General features: G+C 45.7%; 1 protein-coding gene across 1 annotated transcript in view; it reads left to right on the top strand.

The window, feature by feature from the left end:
• Window positions 1-13220, top strand: part of CACNA2D3 (calcium voltage-gated channel auxiliary subunit alpha2delta 3) — an 858477-nt gene that overhangs the window by 637609 nt on the left and 207648 nt on the right. The window contains exon 17 of the mRNA XM_064595053.1: window positions 6102-6176. Within this exon, the coding sequence (XP_064451123.1) occupies window positions 6102-6176 (75 nt within the window). The remainder of the gene's footprint in view (window positions 1-6101; window positions 6177-13220) is intronic.

The raw sequence follows: 13220 nt of genomic DNA, 5'->3' as shown, positions 1-13220 counted from the left end.
ATGTACCATCTGTACCATTATTTACATAATAGTCCATTTGTAAAGCCAGTGCCATCAGCCACGACAGAAGAATCGCAAAAAAACAAAACAAAAAATTAAAGAAATAGTATTAAATGATGGCTTGATAATCTAAGGTGTTGAACTTGAGGTCTGTTCTCTCTTTTTTAAGGTAATATGAAAGGCAAGTGTTAAAGATATACTAAGTGGAAACATTCTTTTTAATATAATTGGAAGGATGGAAGAAATTTAAAAAGAACTGGCTCTCACTAGTGATGCTGGCTAGTAAGTTCAATACCAGGCCCACATACCACCTAAAATCATCTTGCTCTACATTCTGGTTTTGTTTTGTTTGTTTGTTTGTTTTAAGAAAGTCAAACAGTGCATGGGAAGATGAAGGATAGCTGAGGAGTGAGCACCATGGGGATTGTTCAGCCTGTGGCAATGGGCACCCCTGCCTTCTGGGGCTCCTCTCAGCACAGACACCAGCACCATGGCCACCATCCAGAAGCCCAGGGCCACCCCTACATAACGGCCCAGGCTTCTCAGAGTCCCTAGAGGGTCTGACTCTTCCCAGCACTTTCTGTCTGGCCCTTAGCGCCTGCTCCACCCCTAGAAGAGGAAACATCTTTGAACAAGCAAGGCATGTCTGTTCCCATATGCTGTTGCCATTTCGCTGATAAAATTAGAAAGCCACCTTCATAACAAGAGGAAATGAACTCTAACCTAAAAAGAACACTCCTGGTTGGGTAACTGAGATGACAAAGGCCCTCTGTCCTCCTGCCACCCTGGGCCTCTGACAATCTGCTTCATCCACCACCAAGGCTTCTACAGTTGGGAGTTAAGTTTCCAGAGCATGATAGGGCAGCTGGCTGATCCTAACCCACATAGTACGTTTTGGAAACTGTGTAGCTCCTCCAGGGGCTGAAAGCCACGGGAATGAAGGAGGGGTTTGAGGCCCCTAAAGACAGTGGACCTTACTTGTATTGAAATCCCCAAACCCAGATGCCCAGAATTCCCGGCTCAGTGTTGAAGAAAGGGCAGCCCATCTTTAGAGAATGTTTCCAAACATTTCTTAAGCCTCTTATTTCCTATGAGAATGTGTAGAAACTCAAGTACAGGGCCACCACTGGATATATGCCCAACAATCCTGACAGGAGGAACATGATAGGGAAGTGATAATGATGAGCCTGTGCATCTGTCTGTCCTCAGAGTTTCCTCTACCAGGCATCATGCTGAGCTCTTTACAGCACTGTGTCCCTTAATCATAGGTGGATGCTGCCATCACCTCCATCTATAGCTAAGGAAACTGAGGCACCCAAAGCTTAAATAACGTGCCAAGTCTCACAACTAGCAAGCCCGGATTTTAGCTGCTACTACCCTGAAGCCATTAGGAACAATAAATGGCAATAATAATAGTAGCAGTTGAAATGATAGTTAAAATACTAAAAATAATATAAGAGTTAAAAATAAGACAATAAAACATTCATTGAGCTTTTTACGTGTGTTTGGTATGGTAAAGGGGTTTTAAAGGCCCCATTCCCATTGAATCATTACTATGCTTCCCCTGAATTGGGTGTCACTCGGCCCCATTCTTAGTTGAGGATACTTAAAATAACTTTCTCAGCATAACTCAGCTAATCAGAGATGAGTGAAATAAAATCTAACCACAGAATAGAGGACGATCGGTACAGAAAATTCACCAGCGGTGCCTGAAGTAGAGGCATTTCTGCTGCATGCTTCCCCCCAAGGGTCAGGCTGGGAAGCGGAAACACAGGTATGACCTACCTGAGCCTGAGTCGGCCCTCCTCTGGTTCCCACAGAGAGACTTGGGAAATGGGGTGCACGTCAGCCCACGTGCTGAACAGGGGACAGCCACGGCTGAACAGGCTTCTCTCATCCAGGAGAAGAGCTCCAGGGAGCCGAGTGTGGATCACACCTTTTCCTCTTGATTAACACCTTGTAAAGATGAGTCAGCTCTTCGCTCTTGGGGTTTTCCCAGAAGATAGAATTCTTTCTTTTCCCTTAGCTTCATAGATTTTCCCACAAGCAATCAGACTTCCTGTAATTTTTATTAAGAATTCCAGACACCCTAGCAATAACTTCCAGACACCATAACCTCTGTTAACATAATGAGCCATTTTATAATTGGGTTCACTTCATTAGCCCAAAGGCTCTGCACTTGGAAGGGAAGCACCTCCTTCCCTGGGGTGTTGGACCACGAGGATCCCAGACTCCAGGAGGGCATGCTTCAGGATGAGGGCCCTTTGGGCAGCCCCAAGTGCTGGAAGGCCTTGTGTATGATTTGTTCCTATTACTCCATGGGACTGCATGGTAGAATGGACAGGAAGACTGGTTCTAGTTCAGATGAAACAAGAATTAGAGATTTCATCGGGATACTGATGTGTGGCCAACAATAAAGGCTGGGCATTGTCTTACTGTAAGCTTTTGGTTTTCTGAGAGGTTCATCCACAGAATGTGTTTTGAGGCTTACTCAGGATTTCTCTTCTTACGTCTCCATTAGGTTATGTCCACATGCCACCAACCAAGCAACAAAACATTGTGATGTTTTGTTCTCCTGGGAAGGACTTTAGCCTGATAGTTTCTGAATGTCAGGATGACTTTCTCAGGTGCAGCCTTGCCCACCACCCACTGTGCACCTGCTGTGGTACATCACCTTCCCCTTTTTGGCTCATTTGTATTACTCACTTTAGTTCAAACTTTAAAGAAGAACTAGACAATATTTGGGTAAAAGGATGAATGTTTTAAACACTCATGAACCTTACTGGAGCACGTCCCGTGTGCCAGATGTTATGCTAGGGGCTGTAGAAGTCAAAGATGAGTGAGATGCTCCGTGCCCACAAAGAGCGCACTGTGATGGGGGAGGCACTGCCTCATTGAGAACAAGGCAGAAGAGAGAAAGAACCAGCTAGGGCTGAGAGGCAAAGAAGTAGGTGTCCCATTTTCATGCATTAGGGTGAAGGTAGTAGTGGAAACATTCTCAAGGTTTTATGGAAACATGGTATGGAAAGGACGGAGCAATGGGGAGAGTCAGGAGAGACTTTTTATAGGACATGATCCCGATGCTGAGCTTATAGCATGGGCAAGAATTAACTGGGGAAGATGGGAAGGAGAGGTGCTCTAGACAGCTGACACTTATGAATAAAGGTGTGGGTGGGAGAGAAAGCTGCAAGGGGGTTGTTGTCACTGCCATGTGCCCTAAGAAGCAATGCGTGGAAGGATGTAAAGATGGGTAGGGACCAGGACCCAGGAGACCTGATGGATTTTATCTTACACGTGAAAGAGGTCTTTAATGGCTACAGGGTCACAGTTGTTTTGACCTTGATCAATCTGGTCGATAGCTTTGTTGGGGCCTCTGTTTGAGGCACGAAGAGCAGTTAGGACCATTGTGGAAATCTATCACATTAAATCTACATGGATGGTGGGGTGGGGAAGCAGCAATGAATTTGAGTAATTTCTGCAAGAAAAAGTAGTGATTACTTGGATTAAGAAGTTGGGGATGAAGGAAAGAAAGAAGTCTAAGGCTGATGCTCTAGTTTCTAACTTAGGAGCCTGGGTGGATGGATGGTACTCCCACAGAGAGAGAGGAGCAGAAAGAGTAGCACCCACCACGTTGGGCTGGGTGAGTCTGAGGCACCTGGGGGATGTCCAGGTAGAGATGCCCAATACACTGTTGGACACTTGGACCTGCCAGTGAGGGGAGAGGCTACGGGCTGGAGCACAGACCCAGGGATCAGCAGCATCCAGGTGCTTGCTGAAGCGTATTGGGGAAGAGAGCTAAAGCAGACAAGGGGCTCTGGGGATAGAAGCTTGGGGGAAAAGAGTGCTTGAGGGTGGGCAGAGGATGAGGATCCTATGAAACGGAGGATACCTGGGTGTATGGGGCCTGGAAGCTGAGGGAATAGAGAGGGTCGGGAGGGAGAGCAGTCGGCCAATACAACTGGGAACATTCAAGAGAGCTTTCTGTAGGGCAGGGCCAGCCATCAGGTGGCCAGTGGCCATAGTAGAGAAGGGAGTTCTGGTGGCTTCTTGGTGGGGGGCAGGGGCACAGCAAAGGCAGATTCCAGTAGGTGGCACCAATGAGAACAGGGGTGGGGATAGCAGTTGGACAATGAGTGGAGGATACTGGGTGGGAAGTCAGCTCAGCCTTTGCATTCCAGGGGAGGAAGCAGGGTTTAGGTCAGCTATGTGGGATCTGCGCTCAAGTCCATTCCCTTCATTGTTTCCCACTTCCTCCTTTTCCACTTTCTCCCTTCCCTGCTCCTCTTCCCTCCATCCCAACCACCAGCTTGACCACATGGTTTGACTTCGGCCATCATGGAGGCAGGCATGAAATAATCAAAGTCTTGCTTGACGGATATCTTGATTCCTTATAATCAACCTCACAAATAATAGTTGTCATTTTGATTAGTACCATACAAGAAAAGTAGAGTTTAAAGAGAGCATATACAAGGAGTTCTACCTTCTTCTGAATATTACCTCCTACAAGCAAACCAAGAACTGAAGTAACGTGCGTTAGAAGGCACTGAATGTGTTAGCTGACTATAAAATATCACTGTTTGGTCAAATTTTGAGTTTGCATTTCTAGTCAAATACCACTTTTGCCTTTAATGGAAAAAAGTCAAACTCTCTGAGTCCTTTTTGACCCTTCGAGTCTGTATTAAACTGGGACATAATAATGGTAATTAATTCAGTGTTGACTGTGTCTGACATTCATTTTTCCAAGAGACAAGATGAAAGAGATGATATACATCTCAAAGGATAGGAAATCTCTGGTTTATCTTTCACAGAATAATGAAATATACTTTATCATTAGAGTCTTGTAGAATCTTATTAAGACTTGCTGTGCAAGGTAACTCCAGGAGAAAATGTCTGTTGCCCTTGACGACCACATGCATATTTGCTTTATGTAATGCAAGGGAAACTTTTAATTGTTGGTGTTAAATCCTCTGAAGTTAATTCCACATCACCTTGACGTTAAGCTAACAAGCAGACAGGGTCATTCTTGGTTTGTAAACTCTGTTGTCTGGATCATTTAATAGTATCATATTCAAAAATGTGAGTGGCAGAGAATTTGAAAGAAAAGGAACAGTGAGGGCTCAGAACTATGAAATAACTTGTCGGAAAAAATAGAGGGTTTTTTTTTCTTTCCTCTCCCCTTTCACTACTCTGGCAAAATGGGTTACATTTTCTTTCTTCAGAGAGAGATCAGTATGGGTTTTATGCCAGGGGCCGTTTTAATACATGAATGATTTGTAGGTAAATTTATTGTAGCCAATGGGTGCAGTCAACTGTGTAATAGAAATATTGTCAAAAAGCTGGGATTATTATTCAAATAAGTGCAGTGTTAAATTTGATTACATACTTTTTAAAGCTAATAAAACATTTCATTGCTCTCAAACTATTTCCCATAGTCCCATTTAGTCAGAAAACATAAATTAAGTGAGACTCTGCATAGAAAATGACCCAGGCTTTGTGTCGATGGAAGCATGCATGGAAAAGCTTGGCAGCCTCGAAATTTAAAGACGAAAGGATATAAAAAGGGGTTGGCAGGCTCCTGTCTGGGCTGGTGGGGACACTTTTATCCTTGAAGAATTATGGAAAATGACTGCCTCGTGCGTGCTCGAGATGGCCCCTATGGGTGTGGACTTGTACGAAGTCTAGATGTGATCAGAGGAGGCCTCCTCTTTGCTCTCCTTATCATGGGGAGATGGAAGACACCCATGTGGCTAAAATTCTGTTTGCTTGACAGAGGGTCTTACCAGAAACATCAGCTACTTTCTTTAAAAAAAAAAAAGGAATTGTTTTTGTTTTAAATAAATCAAAGTAAGGCCCTTTGATGCCAACATGGGGATGTGACATTTTAAATTGTGCTATTTGCTGAGCTTATCCTGTGACAGGTCTTCATTTCTACCAAATGTCAAGGATCAACGCCTTGCATTCATTTTAATGAAATATTGTGCTGATAAGGATTATGAATGCCAAGTTTAAGCTGTAAATTACTAAATGTCGGGCTGCTTTATGCTTTGTGAATCCACCAGGGAGGCAGATAATGAAGGTTTCTTTCTCACTTCTTCTTACAGTTAGGGATTCACGGTTATGCCTTTGCAATCACGAATAATGGATATATCCTGACGCATCCAGAACTCAGACCACTGGTAAGAGAAATGCCTGTTTCTATGTTTCGCCTTTTATGATTTTAAGAGATTTTCTTCGGTTCTACAGTGATGACACTTTGCATCAGTGTTTATTTTGAAAGTTCAATTTATAGTATTTTGACACATAATACATAAGTGATGTAGGATAAATATATTTACTATCATTCTTTTATATATAAATCAGTATATATCTATGTACATTTTTAAATTTATTTCACTTCTGCCAACACATGCAAAAAAATTTTAACTCTAGACATTTAAACCCATCATAATGGGTACCTTTATATAACAAATGATCTCTCACACTCCAACAAGACCCACTTATTACAAGTTACATTGGACACAACAAATTAGGCCCAGGATCCCTGGAAATTCATTACGGTGGGATTTGCCCCTGAATTCCATGGCCTAAGCTCAGTGCCTCCTGTGTTGAAGATATTCAACAATGCCTTTTTTGTTTAATCTGAACAGTGGAGATTTTCTCCGTTCCCTGCCTAAGCCATATCCAGTAGCATTGTTTGGTGACCTGATGTGTAAACCATTTTCCTTCCGAAGTGAGTGGGGTCAGGCCAGATCCAGGACAGCCCATGGTGTCCTTGTCCACCCTGCCCCCTGGGGAGAGGCTGCCTGGAGCACTGTGTTGAGGAGGAGTCCAAGGGGCAGCCAGGCTCAATGGTTGGGAAGCGCTGGGCTGCTGATAGTCTCCCCTGTGGACTCTGGAGGGACGTTGGCGGTGAGCGTGTTTGCTGTCTCTGATCTAGTTTCAACGTGCTGAAAGAAGGACAGCCCTTTGGGTTTGAGTGTGTTTAGCTAATTTTACAGAAGATATGAAGTCATAAAAAATAATACTGTACACTCTGCTTTTGAGAGTTAAGAAAGTGTAGGTGGTTTTGTACAGCCAAACACACCCGTGTTGGCTTGCACCCACCCACCCCACACATTCTAGTTTCTTTCATCGTGATCAGAAAATAGTGGCTCAGGGTCTGCTGGGCAAATGTTTGCTGGGGCAGCATCACAGGGACCAGTTTGCTTCTCCCGTGGATCCTTGTCTAGAAAGAGCTCATGTTTGAACGGCATCATCATCCAACTTTGCTCTAATCACCATGCTCTTTATGGAGTCTTGGCCACGTCATGTGGATCTCATGTGCATGCTTTAAGATGGGACTTATGGTAATATTTGATTTCAACAATCTTTTTATCAGAAAAGGATTGCATTAACTGGTTAGCTGATTCCAAATGTAACTCAGAGGGATTGAAAAGTCTGATTGAAAAAGCTACTAATTTCTTAAGGATGTTTAAGTCTAAAAATATTTTTAAGTCTAAAAAGCTTAACCTGTTACCCATGTCCAAGCCACTTGGGGTTGTCTATTGCGGGTGAGAGGAATTACGTGTTTGTGGTGGAATATGGGCTCCTGGTGCTTATTTATTACAAATTGGAATGGAACAAAGTCAATAAAACAATCAAACCTGGATCCTCTGCCCTTGAATGAATTAGCTTCCTATTTATCAGCTTTTTAAAAAGGAATGAACTGGAACCAGGCATCAGAAGCCACCAAGGTAACTTCTCTCTCTCTGTAGCAATGGACATGAGCAGCCCCCACCTGTGCAGTTGACTCACAGTGCCTTCCTGGTCCTTTATATCTGCTGGTCATGCAACACATGGCTTGTTTGCAAATAGTCCATCTGATAGACTTTCCAGAGCTGTGGCCACTGAAGGGGCAGACAAAAGGCTTCTAGAAAAGCAGGGCAAGCAGCCAGCACCCATCATCCCATGATAGTGCAAGTGCTCACAAATACAAGTCCTTTCTGTTCTTCTCACTGCTAAAACACTGTAGTGAATGGTTTCACCAAAAGTGATGGCCAGGGTCAAGTTCCCATGAATGGGATGGCCCAGGCAAATGCCCCAGCCTCTCACCTGTGAAAATCCAAACCAGATGGACCACTGTGCAATTGATCCATGATAAGAACATAAGGGGTGCCTCTGGGTGGCTCAGTCAGTTGAGCATCTGACTCTTGGTTTTGTTCAGGTCATGATCTCAGGGTCATGAGCTCAGGGTCATGAGATGGAGTCCCGCTTCAGGCTCCATGCTCAGAATAGAATCTGCTTGAAGATCCTCTCCCTCTGCCCCTCCCCTCACTCTCTCTTGTGCGCACGCTCTCTCTCTCTCTCTCTCTCTCTCAAATATAAAATAAATCTTTACCAAAAAAAGAACACAAGGAATGGCCAGGCCATTTATCAATCTCTGACCCTGATTTCATGAGGTACTTAGGAGTGGTTTGGAGTGATGCCAACCATTGAGGATTACATGAACGAATCCACCCGAGTGTGATCGATAAGTGGATGTGGACTCTCCTTGAGTTTCACATTTTCCTCTTGGACAAAACACAGCAGTGAAGTGGGAGGATTTAGCAACACACAGGTTGCCCTTGACTCTTGTCCTGCCATATCCTGTCTGTGTGACTTTGGGTAAGTCACACAGCCTCTCTGAGCTTCATTTTCTCTTGGGATCCTGCCATAACCATAACGTAGAGATCACAGCTTTATTGTCAGAGTAGATGGGATAATGCATGCAGAAAGCCTTGTGTGACAAGCAGGCCCTGGGACATCATGGGGACAGTGGTGGTCCCACCAGCTTCCGGTGTCTGTTATATTGCTGGCTCTATCGATCTGTGCTCAGCTGCTATAAAGGTTGGAGGATGTGGTGGTGGTGGATACTTTGGAGGATCTAAAGGACACTTTTTGATGATTCGGTTGCTTCAGACTGTTACGATCAATGTTGGCGAGGATTGTACACATGCACACACGCAAGCACGCATGCACACAGTGTCAGTTTCCTAGGCCAACTGTGGTCTGGAAGACAGGTAGATGACAGCTGTACCATGAGGTTCTTTGTGAGCTCTCCCATGTGCAGAAACTAAAGTTCGTTATTGTTGTTTGTCTGTTTTCAAAGAATCAATACAAGTAATAGTAAGAATTGTGGTAACGGAAGAGTGATAGGTCAGCTAGCTAAGCGTCCGTCCACGTGGATGGAACTCTCCTTGCGCTGGCGTGCACGAGTGGTCAGTTCATCTTGGTTTTGCTTACCGCCACAACAAAGGCAGAACGTTTTTCCCCTTCCTTTTCCCTAAGCACCAGCCCCCTCAGCACACGGGAGGGACTCAGGAGGTGAGCCAAAGAAGGGACCCTTTAAAGCTACTGTTCGTTTCCACTTCTTTTGGGTCCTTCTGGAAAACGTTACTTGTGAGCTTGCCCTGGAAACCAGGCATCTGCACCGGACATCAGTCTCGCCTGATCAGACCCCTCCCGCACAGCTAGGGACAGCCAGCCGTGCTCCCCTGGCTACCTGGGGCAGGGAATCCTCCTTCCAACCCAACTCGCCTCCCCCACGCCCTCATGAGTCCTGATTATAAATGGACGTTGCCCTTGGTTCTGGCCAGGCCTGCCAGATTCGCACGGCGGGTGTGAGTGTGGGGTTGTGGCCAGCATGGGAGGATGGCGCAAGCTCACTTAGAGTAACTCCAATTCCCTCTCCCTCTGCCACCGAGGCTGTTTCTTGCCCCTGCAGCCAGAGGAAAGAAGTGGGTTTCTCTGAAGCACAATACCAATATTTTTCTAATTTGTCCAATAAAATCTTCCCCTTGAACTTCATGTTTGGCTTGATTTTATCCAGTATTTTCTTTAATCTTGTGTGATTTGGGTGTGATCATGAGGCGTCTCCAAAAACAGCTCAGATATAGGAGCCTTCGCTCAGACTTGCTTTCATTTCATTGGCAAAACTGCCAATGAATACTTTTCTGTTGATAACCGGGCTCTCTTTAGTCTTTCTCCAAGTGTTTCTCTACCTCTGTATCCTTGCTACCACCTTGTGACTTCTGGAAGACTGGCGTTCATGCAGCACACCTTTACCTGGGTCCAGGTGCGCTGGGTCCCGTGCTGGCCTGGGGGCCGCATTGCTGTCTTCCAGTCCCTCGTGGTGGGGGAGTGGGACAACATCACAGCAAGAGGGACTCAAATTAGACCTGCAGGAATGCTGTTTGAGTAGTTCTTAGACAACTGGAAGTTTTCTTCTGGATCTTTACCACCCTTTAACATTCAGGTTAAAAAATATTTCAAAGTATAGTTACTGTTAAGATTTCATTTTCTCGTGCTTTATTTTCCCCACATCTTCCAAATATTTATGGATTTTTTTCCCCTAAAACGTGGAGCCCTGGCCATATGTCTTTTCCTCTTGCCCAACAGGGCATTGAGGGAAATAAAATTGGGAAGGTGCCATTATTAGCATGACCTGATTTTTGTCGAAATTTTAGTGTTCCATCTGCCCCTGCATTTTAGAAGGGAGGGTCATCTGAGTTGATTTCCTTCCCCAAGGAGGCCTGGAATGTGGACCTGGTCAAACCACCAAAAGAACACAAATAAGTCTCCTTTCCAGGAGCCACAATACAGGCAGGGCTCCACCGAGAAGCCTGGGGCAGGACTCATTTCCACGGAGACCGCGTGGACATCTGCCAAAAGCTGTTTGCTCTGTGTCTGTAAGCCTGGGAGATGGGGAAGGATGCTGGAGGGTTTCTCTTCTGGATGAAAATTTGCCAGTCACATCAGCCACTGGGTGTTGTAGGTGGATGAAATGGGGGTGGGGATGATGGAGAGAAACCTCTGTTCATCCCTTCAGTGTTTGCGGGGCACCCACTACGTTCTAGACCCGAGCAAAGTGCTCAAGGTGGTTATAGAGATGTGCTCTGCCTCAAAGAACTCAAAATCTAAAAGGATGGATAAGATTTTATACTTTGGGTGGCTAAGTGACTGTAGACATTACTAGAGAAGGTGCATTTCGGTATGTTTGCTATTGTTGTTGTTGGCTTTACTGTGTTTTTCTAACATCCATCGATGACTAATTCTATGACAGGTGCTGTGCTGTTTTACATGAACTAATTTAATAGGAAACCTATTAGTAGGTGTTGTGCAAAGGCCTGGAGGCTCAAAGGAAGGGTGCCTGTGGGGACAGGCCTGGGAAGAAGGTGTGTGGAGAAGGCAGCCTGGGGTCAGACTATAAACAGATGTGCATGCCAGGCTGAGGAGCTACAGTTCTCTGCGGGGAAGGCAGATACCCCCCTTGTGATAAAGTGGTAAAGTGACTAGGAAGTTTCAGACCCAGATCCAGTGCCATGTGCTGAGTTTTGCTCCGCTGGTTGGATCTTCAGGAAATGGGAGGCAGAGAGGTGGGAGACCAAGAGGCCCGGTCTCTGCAGCCACATGGATGAACAACAGGGTCATAATTGGACGACTGTAGTTAGAATCTGTCTAGACTGGCACCGTCTAGTAAAAATATAATGTAAGCCACAAACATGAGCTGCTTATGTCATCTAAAATTTTCCAGTGGTCACATCTGAAAAAGCAAAAGGGAAACAGGTGGAATGAAGTTTAAGAGTGTATTTAGGTTAACCCGGTATATCCAAAATCACAGAGTTTCAACATAAAATCAATAAAAAAATTATTAATGTGCTATTTTCCGTTATTTTCATACTAACCTTTGAAATCGGATGTGTCTCTCATGCTCTCAGAACATCTCATTTAGACTAGCCACATTTCAGGTGCTCCAGACACTAGCGGATGGGACAGCACAGGTCGAGAGCGTGACCAGACATTCTGGACCCTTTCCTTAAAGTGGGTTGGAACAGACTCCACCACCAGCAGCATCTCCTGGTGCTCTTCCGTCCTGGTAGTCTGTACAAACAGTGGGTGGCTAGTTAGTGCCCTCCCTTGTGGTCTCAAAACCCGCCCCTCCCCGCCCACCCCCACCCGCCGGCTGCAGAGTGGAAGCCGGGAGTTGTTCGGAATCCAGGAGCATAAGGTCGATGGCCAGAGCGGATGGGCTCCTGGGTTTGGCCATGCGGCTCTCGTGGTTTCAGCCATGTGAGTTCACTCCTAAGCCATGCAGCCTTCCTCAACCAAATGCACAGCCCAGGCCAGTGAGTGGGAAGCCTTAGCTGCCTGGAGTGAGCCCGAACTGTCGGGTTTTCTAAATCAGAGTACTCAGACACCCACACCATGTCTTTGTTCTGCCAAACTCACGTTCACTCTTGCAGGAGCCCAAATGGTGCAGATACGTGTGCTGTCTTCCCACCTATTACAGAATCTTTCCACGCTCTCTGGGATTCCGCGTTGCTGTGCCAGCCACTGGCTCTCCACAGCCCAAGTTCTGTCTGACCTCCCCAGCCTTTCCCGTGGGGCGCTCCTTGACCGACCCACTCTAAATGTTCATTCTGCCACCTTGGTCTTGTGGACATCTGGGCGGTTCATTTTTCCTTGTCCTTCTGCTATTGCACATGGGTTGTAGATGAGCCCTTGCAGAAGATCATAGAACATGTGAGTTAACATGCGGATGTGCTAATAAATATATTCTTATGCTGGAGTCCTCTCCTGTGGAATTCAGTGGACATTCCCATAGGCACATGTGAATATATGCTAAATGCAAAGTAGACCGTGCATATCAAACACCGTTTAAATAGGAAGGAGCTTAGAAGTTGGGGGCACTATGAGAATCTTGTCCAGATCCAACTGACTTAGCTCAAGCAACGGACCATGTGAAGAGCTTCTGTATCGTCGCCAAAACCGTTGATGTGGAGTTGAAATGCAATCTTTAGACCATCGTGCAGATCTTCGGTTGTGCAGGGGCTACCTCCATCCCACACATCTCATGGTTTTATTGTTTTGGTAATCCCTGCACTGGAGACACCTCAGTTCACTTCCCTTCATTTCTTCCGCTCATCCACACCTATTCAGTGCAAATGAGAAGGGTTCTTTCTTGGTCCACAGGTGTGGGCATGGCCTCCCCATGCCTTTTCCCTGCCCCCCTCACGTTCTATTGGATCTGGCTGGAAAAATGTGCCCTGAGCCCTCCCACCTCTCTCTGTCTCTATGCCCTGGTCAGGGCCACTATTCTTATGTCTCTCCCAGATGGCTGCAATCCCCGTTCTGATTCTCTCTGGGCACCTGGGTTTGCCCCGCCCCCCCACCCCCACCCTGGCATTATTCACTTTGCAGGT

This window comes from Mirounga angustirostris, unplaced genomic scaffold, assembly GCF_029215605.1.
Source record: "Mirounga angustirostris isolate CCGP_5_RB_7025 unplaced genomic scaffold, mMirAng1.0.hap1 SCAF_1, whole genome shotgun sequence".
NCBI classification, from domain to species: Eukaryota; Metazoa; Chordata; class Mammalia; order Carnivora; family Phocidae; genus Mirounga; species Mirounga angustirostris.
The sequence above is the reverse complement of the archived record's forward strand: the minus strand, read 5'-3'. Positions and strand labels throughout refer to the sequence as shown.